The sequence below is a fragment of the Chiloscyllium plagiosum genome, chromosome 10, assembly GCF_004010195.1.
Source record: "Chiloscyllium plagiosum isolate BGI_BamShark_2017 chromosome 10, ASM401019v2, whole genome shotgun sequence".
NCBI lineage: Eukaryota > Metazoa > Chordata > Chondrichthyes > Orectolobiformes > Hemiscylliidae > Chiloscyllium > Chiloscyllium plagiosum.
In genome coordinates this window covers 69,150,182-69,161,647 of record NC_057719.1, presented here as the reverse complement: position 1 = coordinate 69,161,647, position 11,466 = coordinate 69,150,182, and the positions used below count along the sequence as shown (strand labels likewise).

Sequence of the window (11,466 nt, the reverse complement as noted above, 5' to 3'; positions counted from 1 at the left end):
TAAAGATATGATTTCAAATGTCAACTGCAGCCCAGTGCTGAAATTTGTTTTCAGTATAGAATGTTTATTCCAATAAGAATTATATTGTTGTTTTTCTCCTATAATATTATTTTATTGATTGGTGTAATGTAACATTAAAAAAAATTGTATGCAAACAAAACAATACATACAGCCTCATATTATTTTTACCAAAAGTTGTATTATAAATTCACGTGTTTTAACACTAGCTTTTTTGTACATTTGTAACTGAAATATTTGACCTACATTGAAACTTGCTCCACCTCCTCTCCATTTCTTCATCTGACAAAGGCACAATAGTTTATTTAATTCTGAATATCACTTTCTTTTACCACTTGAATTTTAAAAGCATTATTACAATCAACCTTTCCACAAATTGCACCTCCTATCTTTGAATATTGACAACATTTTGGATTTTGGGTCTCAATGCAGCCATTTTTTGTTTTCCAGAAAACCGGAGTATTAAAATTGGTTCAATTACAGCTGACTGGTCTAAGTTTTATTTTCTCTGATTAGCTGGAACTGAGTAAGCAGACCAGACATTCCACTTACAAAACTTTATTTTTGTATAACAATTGATACAGGCGAACTAACAAGATGGTAGCAAGGTGACATCATAGACCGTATACAAGTTGATTTAAGTCAATTTTCTCCATAATAATTTTATTCTAATTTGATATTTGCTGCATTAAAGGTATGGCACTCAAAAACATTAACAAAATAACATTGCTGAAGTAATTTATTTTTTAAAAATGATTTAAATAGAGCCTTTCCTGATCTCAGCATATCCCAAAGGTTTACATCCAATTTTGAACTATAGTTACTTCTGCTTGTTGGAATCAAAGCAATCATTTTGCGCACAGCAAGGTACTGAGATAAAGACCAAATAATGATAATGAAACTGGAGATGGGTAGGACCCATGCAAGTGGCTTTACTGTATCAGTGTCTTTGCCTGGCCCAATATTCACTTCATTGACTTCCAAATAAAAAACAACTTCATGTTATGTAATTGTAGGAAAAGATAATTTAGCTCTTTTGTTTTAAATGAGGCCACCTCTGTTTTAATCCCCAATCTATTGACTGAAGAATTAAAAATGGTCAGGGGACCTGTGAGAACTTTGTTTGCTTTGTCAGTTATCAGAATTGAATTTTATAAAAGGGAAATAGTTTATACACTGATTGTCAGGCGCTTTGTTCCATTCAGCTATACACACCATGAACTACTCAAAGCATAGGGAATAATATTAATCAATATAATAAACAAATCTCTGACTTGTGCACAGCCTGCTAGCCGTTGAGAATGTAAAAATGTTGCATATGGTATTTCAAATAAACTCGGATACAAAGATGTCCGTACATTTAAGGTTGACGGTGGGGACAGATAGGCAAATACAGGGCAATATTCCAATCACAGTATGAAGACTAGGGTTGCTTGGTACAAAATAGATTGTCTAAAAGGACGTCATTTCAACTGTACGTGGTTACATTTAAATGAACAATATTCGTAATCACAGTATAACTTACAACTGTTGTCTACTCCAGATTCTACCCTCTGTGCACAGGACTCACAAACCTGTGCTAAAACGCACACCTCTAAACACAGTTTGCGTGTGATCTTGAAGCAAGATCGCAATGTATTCCATACCATTTCCATTCACCGAGGAACAGCAAGTGAGATAGCACTGCAGCCCGCTGGCTGGATAGATATCCCTGGGAAGCCTGTTAGTGAGAGAGTGTAAATATTGTGGGTACCCGGGCTTGTTCTGTATTGTCAGATAGAAACCATTCCGTTCACTCCAATCCTCCAGCAAACATATCGTGCAAGGTTTGTTTTAACCTTGTCCTAGTTACATATCTACACGTTTGAAAGAGCTACTTATATGTGAAAGTTTTAAAGTGCACAACAAAATAGGTGAGAGCAGTTATTTGTTGCTACCTCTCGACAAGGCGGAAATGCAGTGCTTTCAATCTGATATTCAGGACCGAGTTCAAATATTTAGATTCCATTTGGCAGCTTCCAAGATAGGGGGCAACGTTACAAGATTGTAGCCAAAGAGTCATCCCTTGGGATATTATGTTCAATATTGTCTAACATTACCTTGGCAATGAAGCCATGAGGAAATGGCATGAGGCTGAGGGGGATTTCAGGCTCACACATAAGCCGAGTCGCTGGATTGAGTCCTCCCAAAGTTCGGTACCCCCATTCGGTGAGGCGAGTCCTTGTTTCTGATTTCATAGATAGATTTTCGCCGCTCCTGCGCCCCTCTGACAGCTGTCTTGATCTTCCTCCAGCCCAGGTGATTCAGTTCTGCCAGGTTGAGGACGACACAGAGTCCGCTCACGGCGAACATGAAGACGAGAAAGACCGTCTTTTCCGTTGGTCTGGACACGTAGCACTCAACCTCTTTAACACACGGGTAACGGTCACACTCATACATAGAAGGGACATTGAAACCGTAGAGGAAATACTGCCCCATGAGGAAACCAATCTCCAAAGCATTTCTGAAAACAACTTGGATGATGTAGAAACGGGAAATTCCTTCCTGCCGCCGTATCTTTGACATCTTACTGTTTCTGGCAGAGGAATTTTGTATTTGTTTCACTTCTAAGAAGTCTGCCTGTGTCCCTTTCATGGAGTTTTCTGAGTTCTGGAGAGCCCCGTTCACCATTGTGTTCTTAATCTTGTTGTCCTCTCTCTTGTCCTTTTCCATAGTGAGGAACACACTGGAGTATTGTCTCTCCCGCTGCTTGGAGGACTGGTGGACTGAGTACGTGATAAAGCAAAGGCTGGGAGTGCACACCATGATGATCTGGAATACCCAGTACCTTATGTGGGAGATGGGAAAAGCCTTGTCATAACAGGCTTGGTTACATCCTGGCTGCAGCGTGTTGCAGACAAACATGGTCTGCTCGTCATCATACACCGTCTCTCCGACTATCGCTACGACCAGGATCCGGAAGATCACCACCACAGTCAGCAAAATCCTAAAAAAGAAAAAGGGACAGAAGGAAATAGATGGAACTGATTTCAATCCGTTTGACTCAGAAGGACATAAACTAGGCAGCTCTGCGATAGAGGGACAGACGTTCTACAAACCCAGACACATTCCACCGTCCCAAATGTGAAAAACATCTACAGGTACAACTTTGGAGAAGTTTATTCTAACGCAGCTCCATTGCGCCAGCAAGGATTCACGGAACGGTTGTCTAACACTTGCTTCCGAAAGCACATTTACTTTCGGCTACAAAGGTACCTTTGGTATTTCCTGGACTTGAGACGCTCGGCTACCTGGATTGAAAGACTAGCAAAGCTAACCGTCATTATGGATACATAATAATGGATTAACGTCTTCCGAATGAATGCTTTCACCCCCCGAAGTGACTTCGCCGCGTTAAAGGTTCATTTGCTGATTTTGCAGATCCTGCCAATCCTCTTACCTTCCTATCATTGTGGAGTGCTGTTGGACGGCTGCCTCTAACAGCCTCTCTAGAATTGTCCATTCTCCCATCTCTGTGCATCCGGCGGCAATAGCAGGGCCGCAGCGAGGCCGTTCTGTTGGGGTTTTTCCCTCCTGTAGTGGGTCAGGAGCCTGTCCCAAACTCAGTCTCAAACCCGGCCGGGCGAAGCGTCAACACACGGCAGTACCTGACTACTCAGCGCCTTCGCGTCTTTAGCCCGCCGTGCCGATTAATGTAATCCCACTCGCTTTGAACAAGAGATTGAAGCGCTCCGAATTGGGGGGGAGGAGGAGGAGGAGATGGTATTTAGAGTCATGCGGGTTCTAATCTTCCTTTAAATACTTACCTCCTGCGTCACGCACAAGCATTTTTTTTTCCCCTGTATAGACATCAGCTAAATGAAGAAGGATTTCATCGTTTTCATTATTCTGAAATATCTCAGGGCGGATTAATTTGCAGCAAATTTTGCATTGTAATCTGATAGCAGCGAGCTACCTGACCTGCAATGAGAGGTTAGCAACCTAAATCAGCAAAGCCAATTGCAGAACAGAAGCGCTTGGAGAGCCGCAGCAGCATCTGTCCATGGGGCGAGTGTGCAGTGATGCTCTCATCCAAACTGGCCTGAATTCCACAAAGTCAAATCTCCACACCAGAGGACCGCCGAGTAGGAACGGGAGGCGCTTGTTTTCCTGAAGTTCTTGAAGTCAGCAACTTTTAAAATTACGGTTTTGTGGAAGGGCTGTGCACCCGAGCCGGCCCTTCTGTTCTCTGGACACCTTCTGCCTGAATGGTTCGGTGCTCCCAGTCTTTGCTGATTCAGCGCTGGCGGTATGTCGACCTTCTGGACCCCAGTAAGTTAGTCAGGCGACGTAAAATTGTGAAACCATCATAACCCGAGTAATTCGACTATTTTACAGGACGGTGGACTAGTATGGATACCAATTTATATACTAGATAACTACAAATAGTCATCACATCCGGACACATCGCCGCCCCTCACCCCCACCAGGAGTGGTCTGCAGCAAACCTTAAAGATAATGGCCCGCATCAACATTCCACCAACAAATGTACCTCAGGGTCAAATTTACAAGATTTCTAATCTTTTAACTCCAGGTGTTAACTGTTTCTCTGTCCTCAGGAGGTCCCATGAAGGGCCTGTTTCCACACTGTAGGGAATCTAATCTAATCTATGCTAGCAAGAATTTTACTATTAGCCCAGTACTCTGCATTCCTGTTATTTCTTCCAAAGTGAACTACCTAACACTTTTCCGCATTAAACTCCATTTGCCACTTCTCAGTTCAGCTCTGCATCTTATCTTTCATTGACTATTTCCATCTTCACCAAGGTTTGGACAAAAAGAGAAACAAATGAATTAAGGGAAAGTGATAGGCCAGGAGTATTGTCAGAATATTAATCCAGAGACACAGGTAATGTCCCAAGGACCCAGGTTCAAATCCTAGCATGGCAGATGATAGAGTTTGAATCCTATAAAAGTCTGGAATTAAGAGTCTAATGATGACCATGAAATCATTGTCAATTGTCATCTAATTCATTAATGTTCTTTAGGGAAGGAAACTATCATCCTTACCAGGTCTGGCCAACATGTGACTCCAGACTCACAGTAATATTGTTAACACTTAACTGCTCTCCAGGAAATTAGCAATGGGCAATAAATGCAGGTGGCACCTAATGGGAATAAGTAAAACAAATCGTGTGATTAAAACAAATAACTGTGGATGCTGATAACCTGAAGCAAAAACAGAAATTGCTGGAGAAATACAGCAGGTCTGGCAGCAACTGTGCAGAGAAAGCAGTAGTAGTGTTTCAAGTCTGGTGACCCTTCCAGTTCTAAAGAAGGTCACCAGATTTGAAATGTTATCTCTGCTTTCTCTCCACAAGTGCTGTCAGACGTGTTCAGTTTGTCCAGCAAATTCTGTTTTGTTTTAAAGCTATCCTGTGGGTGTGGATGTGAAATTACACAGGGTGATAAAAAACATTTCTCATACAACTATTCAGCCTTAGAATGTCCCAAGCAAGATTAATTTTGAAATATTGGCTGACCATACTCAATGGACTGAAATAATATGAGATAATCACTTCATATAATTCATTAATAAAAGATATTTTGTTGGCAAAATCTGAACAAAGTTTTATGAATAAAGGCCATCTGATGGATAAATAAATTATGATACTTCAGCCTCCACTTCTGATTATTTGGGTGTGCGGCAGGTGTGGGTATTTGGATGTCATGTCATTTCAACAAAATATTTCTCTTTTTGTTCTTAGTCAAAATTTTGATTATATCTACTTTTTGCCTTTACATTGAACAACTAGTACAATATCTGCAAAACCACACATCTTGCTTGCTGAGCTAGTGGGTTTGTTCACAGAATTTTCTAGGTTCACCATTCTAGGTAACCCCAGGTGAAGCATTGGTGTTCTGCCTGCTCCTTACTTATGTGTCCTGATTTGCTGGTGTGGGTACCTTATAATGTACTCTTCTATGTTTTAGGTGGTACTTAACTGCTTCGTCTTTATGCAATTTCTTTTTACAGGTTATTTCACACAGCATCTTTTTTGAAGCTATTGCTCCTATTCATTCATTTAAGAAAGCTAGTAAACATGAACTCTCACAGGACAGAGCAAGGCCATTATAGCCCATTGTCACTGGCTCTTTGAAATAGCTATTCAGTTAGTCTGATTTCTCTCTTCTTTCACATAGATCTGCCAATGTTTTCTTTTGTCAGGTAAATCTTTTAAAATTATAATTGAAATGGCTTCCATCTTCCTTTCAGGCAGACCATTCTGAATTGTAATAACTCTCAACATAAAAATCTTTCTTCAAGACAAGAGACCACTCTGGCAGGCAGTTTTACACTGACTAGGCTTATACATTAGATACAGTGTAAGTATCGGCTGGTGCAGTGATAAAATGTCCAGGAGGTTCAGTGGACCTTGTTAAAACTTCCTCAGTTTACGAAGAAATATTTCAAATGTAATTTGAAGATTTCTAATTCCATGTAGAGTACATTGGAAATGTTGCTGCATAAGACCAGGATTAACTGTACCTGAATACAGACAGGAGCTATAAGACAGGAGCATGATTTGGAGATGCCTAAGTTGGACTGGGGCATACAAAGTTAAAAATCACACAACACCAGGTTATAATCCAACAGGTTTAATTGGAAGCAAGTTTAATTGGAATTCTCTAGATCAGGTAGTCTCAAGATTTGATGCCAGGCAGAGTTATAATTGTAATACTACAGTAAACCTGATTTGAAGCATGCATCTGCTACACCTTCAAGACATTTTATAAAAATGCTGGAAGTAGGCTAAGGTTTGAAATGAAGCAGCCCATCCTCTGTATCGTGCACTCCACCTGCAACCTTCACCTACCCTGTCAACCATCCCACCTGCAAACAACAAAGCATTTGCATTTAAGCAGCAAGAATAGGAACTCAGTGTTCTTGCGGCAAACCCACAAGCAGAGCTTTCTCTAGCGCTGCAGAATTATAATCTTAACAGTTTAAAAGGGATACAATCTTCTGTAACTGAGCTCTGCAGTATAAATTTAGCAACACATACAGATTTGAGGCAGTATCTGTTGCAGGCTTTAAACCAATAAAATCTAATTATCTTCATATCTCTGTAGATAAAATGAAATTGGAGTTTTTTTTAATGCTGATCTAAAATACATAATTAAAATTAAATTATACCTTTGCTTTTCATATCAGATTAATTTCTAAGTATCCTTCAAATAATATAAAATCATGAGGGGCATGGATAGGATAAATAGACAACGTCTCTTCCCTGGGATGGGAGAGTCCAAAACTAGAGGTCATAGGTTTAGGGTGAGAGGGGAAAGATATAAAAGAGACCTAAGGGGAAACTTTTTCACGCAGAGGGTGGTATGTGTATGGAATGAGCTGCCAGAGGAATTGGAGGAGGCTGGTACGATTGCAACATTTAAAAGGCATCTGGAAGGGTATATGATTAGTTTGGTTTGGAGGGATATGGGCTGGGTGCTGGCAGGTGGGACTAGATTGGGTTGGGATATCTGGTCAGTATGGAGGAGTTGGACTGAAGGGTCTGTTTCCATGTTGTACATCTCTATGACTGTGTCTCTAGAGAAAATCACAATGCTACATTTTTATATGGAATTTATAATTCTTAGTCTGTGTGTTAAAAATGAATAGGATTTAATACAAACAATTCCTGTATGCAGAGATCATGAAAGATGATAAATAAATGCAATATTGTTCTTTCTGCTTATGTGATCTTCCTTAAAGTATCAATTTTTCATTGAAGATTATCAGTCACTTTTAACTCTGCACTAAAATCAAAACTAATTCCAATATTGTTTAAATTTTAATTGGTTGTATATTGCTGACAATTGATAGAAATTGAGACAATGACATTTTTGGGCGATGCTTTGGAAAAGATTGATTCAATAATAATTGTAGAACAAGAAATATGAGTTATTTTGTTGTCTCATGGCTGATTAGAAATAATTTTAGGGATGAAAAATAAGCTAACCCATGGCAGAATAGTTATGAGACGCAAATCACTGACTGTATTCAAATATTGATTGAGCTGTCTAGCAATTGTATTATACTAAATATAAGAACATAAATACACTGTTCCATCCATTAGTTTATATTGCAGCTTTACAAGTTTGTCAAAACCCACACCTTGTGGTACATCATCTCCTTTCTATACAATCCTGCATCAGTATTGCGTAACATTTCAGAGTTATGCCAATGCCAGCATTTTAACAATAAAAATATATGTAGATGTACATTTTCTGAGTGAATTATGAATCTGCATTTGTTGATCCTAGCAATCTTTAAGTCTGCGTTAGATATTCTGTCAGGTGCAGTGGTACAAGTAATTCTATTAATGTTCTGAGCAACATCCATTTTAATAACCTGTCCAATATCTAACTATCTCACAGCATAATCCAGGGAGGTACCAACAGGACCCACCTAGTGATTCTTAATTTTCATACATTATCCTAGAATTATTTCAAAGATAAATGGTGAAAAACATGAAATTGGGTAAACATGAATAATTTATTTCACAGATAAATTCACAGGTCAACAGTAAAAGGAAATTCCAGTATCTTATTCGCATTCTACTTCTAAAAAATATCTTTTTCAAATGGATTGCAGAGGTTATTCCCTTTAATGGGTATCTTGCTTTCCTTTAGGCAAAATCTAGCTCTAAGAGGCATTGATATCTTGCATTTTTGTTTCCAATTGTGGGCCTCAAGCATTTGAATTTATTTATTTACGTATTTTAAACATTCCTTGGCAGCTGTCAATAGCTTGTGAATCAGTTGTTGAGCCTGTGTTTACCAGCAGCTGGCATGTCTGAAGAAACCCACTTTGATATGACAGTCAAAGACAGTGGTTACTCAGGTAAAATATCTGTTGGCCTTTGTTTTGTTGGTGCCCTCTTCTCAACCAGCTTAGCATTCCACCTTTCTTTGGTTCTTCCAGTATGCCTCCAAACAGTCAGACTCCAGGGGTCTGACACTTAAAACCAGAAAAAGGTCAGCAAGTCATAGAGATGTACAGCATGGAAACAGATCCTTCGGTCCAACTTGTCCATGTTGACAAGATATCCTAACCTAATTTAGTCCCACTTGCCAGCACTTGGCCCATATCCCTCAGCCCTTCCTATTCATATATCCATCTAGATGCCTTTTAAATGTTGTAATTATACCAGTCTCCATTACTTCCTTTGGCAGCTGATTCCATACATGTACCACCCTCTGCATGAAAAGGTTGCCCCTTAAGTCCCTTTTATATCTTTCCCCTTTACCCTAAATCTATAACCTCTAGTTATGGATTCCCCCACCACATGGAAAAGACCTTGTCTATTTATACTATCCATGCCCCTCATGATTTTATAAGCTTCTATAACGTCACCCTTCAGCCTCTGACATGCCAGGGAAAACAGCCCCAGCCTATTCAGCCTCTCCCGATAGCTCAAATCCTCTAACCCTGGCAACATCCTTGTAAATCTTTTCTGAACTCTTTCATGTTTCGGGAAAACAGCCCCAGCCTATTCAGCCTCTCCCTATAGCTCAAATCCTCCAAGCCTGGCAACATTCTTGTAAATTTTTTCTGAACCTTTTCAAGTTTCACAACATTCTTCCGATAGGAAGGAGATCAGAATTGCATGCAATATTCCCACAGTAGCTGAACCAATGTCCTGTACAGGTGCAAAATGACCTCCCAACTTATGTATGAAATACTCTGACCAATAAAGGAAAGCATATCAAACGCCTTCTTCACTATCCTGTATACCTACGAATCTGCTTTCAAAAAACTGTGAACCCCACCTAGCCTTTTCTATACTGTTTTGATGCTTCATGTATTAAGTCATATTCTTTACTTCTATACTCATATACTCTCCTAGGAGAGATGAAGCATCTAAAGGCCAGTTTTTGAGACAATAAAGTCTGATAAATTCTGTTTTATCATTTTATACAATTGAAAGTGACCCAGGTGACCATATTGTGTTACTCACTACTTACCTTCAATTTGGTCCTTTCTTGATAATATAAAATGGGCTAGATTTTATTTCTTCACAAGTTGTTTGGTTTTGAGTGAGACAAAATCCTGCCCAATGATTCTACATACACCACACAACCAAACAACATATAATTTATTCAAAGCTTACTGCCCATTGTGTTGCCAGTGAGGTTTGGAGATTTCTCCACATTGACTGCCTCTGTCCAACTCATCCACTCCTGTGCACCCACCTTTGGGCATCTGGTTTTAGCCTATTTAGTTAACAAAATGTCTGCAAATGAATTTCCAAAATCTTTTTTTAAATTTTCATATAATTGTTCTAATTTTCTTCTGGCTTCCTTGGTGCAATATGTTGGAGTCTGATCTTTAACTTATGAAGACTAATGGGTAAAACTGAATGGTTGGCAACCCTATTATCTGGTTATTTACTTTGTCCCTTTATGTCCCCAGCCAAGTGAAAGGGCTAAAGTATTGTTATTCACCAAATAGCTATTAATGAATAAAGCAAGCAAACTCTGATATTCCCTTCATTTGAATGTAAGCAGGGAAATCTCTTGCTGGTTTCATGATGGGTAACTAATAAACCTGAAACAATTGGTTCCCATTTTATCAATTGTGAATTCCACAAACCTCGTCCAATTGTAATCAGTTCACTTAATCAATTCTCATAAACTGTGGACTATCATTTTGAACTTGTTCTGTTTCAAAACAAAATGTTAACAGGTAACTCAATACCAAAAACCTTTCCATTAAGGAAATAATAACCTCAAACATAACATATTAGTTGTATGATTTGTCTTCAGTTCTAACAGACTACAGTATATAAATTAGCAACCATGTATATTGCTTAAATGTCTTTACTTTGGATATAATTCCAGTCTCCAACATTAAGCTCAAGTTTACTTTTATACTATAATTTCCATCAGTTCCTGCTTTATAATCCTTCACTGATATATATGTTTCCTCCAATTTATCCAGCTTGGAATTGCAATTGTACATTCTGGTTTCAGTATTTTACATCTCGACTGTACTCTAAGAATAAAGCCAGGGAACTACAGACCGGTGAGCCTGACTTCGGTGGTGGGCAAGTTGTTGGAGGGAATCCTGAGGGACAGGATGTACATGTATTTGGAAAGGCAAGGACTGATTCGGGATAGTCAACATGGCTTTGTGCGTGGGAAATCATGTCTCACAAACTTGATTGAGTTTCCTGAAGAAGTAACAAAGAAGATTGATGACGGCAGAGCAGTAGATGTGATCTATATGGACTTCAGTAAGTTCGACAAGGTTCCCCATGGGAGACTAATTAGCAAGGTTAGATCTCATGGAATACGGGGAGAACTAGCCATTTGGATACAGAACTGGCTGAAAGGTAGAAGACAGAGGGTGGTGGTGGAGACTTGTTTTTCAGACTGGAGGCCTGTGACCAGTGGAGTGCCACAAGG

The 11,466-nt window shown here is 39.3% G+C and overlaps 1 protein-coding gene and 1 long non-coding RNA gene across 3 annotated transcripts in view; one reads left to right on the top strand and one right to left on the bottom strand.

The window, feature by feature from the left end:
• Positions 1-990: 990 nt before the first annotated feature.
• gjd2b (gap junction protein delta 2b) lies at positions 991-3,539 on the bottom strand. Of its 2 annotated transcripts, none has more exons than XM_043698031.1 (2): positions 3,458-3,539; positions 991-3,004 (listed from the first exon to the last, which is right to left on the bottom strand). In XM_043698031.1, exons 1-2 carry the CDS (start codon positions 3,526-3,528, stop codon positions 2,170-2,172), a joined length of 906 nt encoding a protein of 301 aa, XP_043553966.1. In that variant the 5' UTR covers positions 3,529-3,539; the 3' UTR covers positions 991-2,169. The 2 variants fall into 2 exon arrangements, with proteins under 2 accessions (XP_043553966.1, XP_043553967.1); XM_043698032.1 differs by lacking the exon at positions 3,458-3,539 and adding an exon at positions 3,274-3,435.
• A 703-nt stretch (positions 3,540-4,242) lies between these two features.
• Positions 4,243-11,466, top strand: part of LOC122553750 — an 18,487-nt gene continuing 11,263 nt past the window's right edge. The window contains exon 1 of the long non-coding RNA XR_006312830.1: positions 4,243-4,329. This is a non-coding gene — a long non-coding RNA (uncharacterized LOC122553750). The remainder of the gene's footprint in view (positions 4,330-11,466) is intronic.

Bases quoted from the DNA above. Each gene is read 5' to 3' on its own strand.
- gjd2b (XM_043698031.1), bottom strand. From the start codon at position 3,528: ATGGGAGAATGGACAATTCTAGAGAGGCTGTTAGAGGCAGCCGTCCAA. The intron at 3,005-3,457 runs GTAAGAGGATTG...TTTCTTTTTTAG, and splicing joins CACTCCACAATGATAGGAAG to GATTTTGCTGACTGTGGTGG.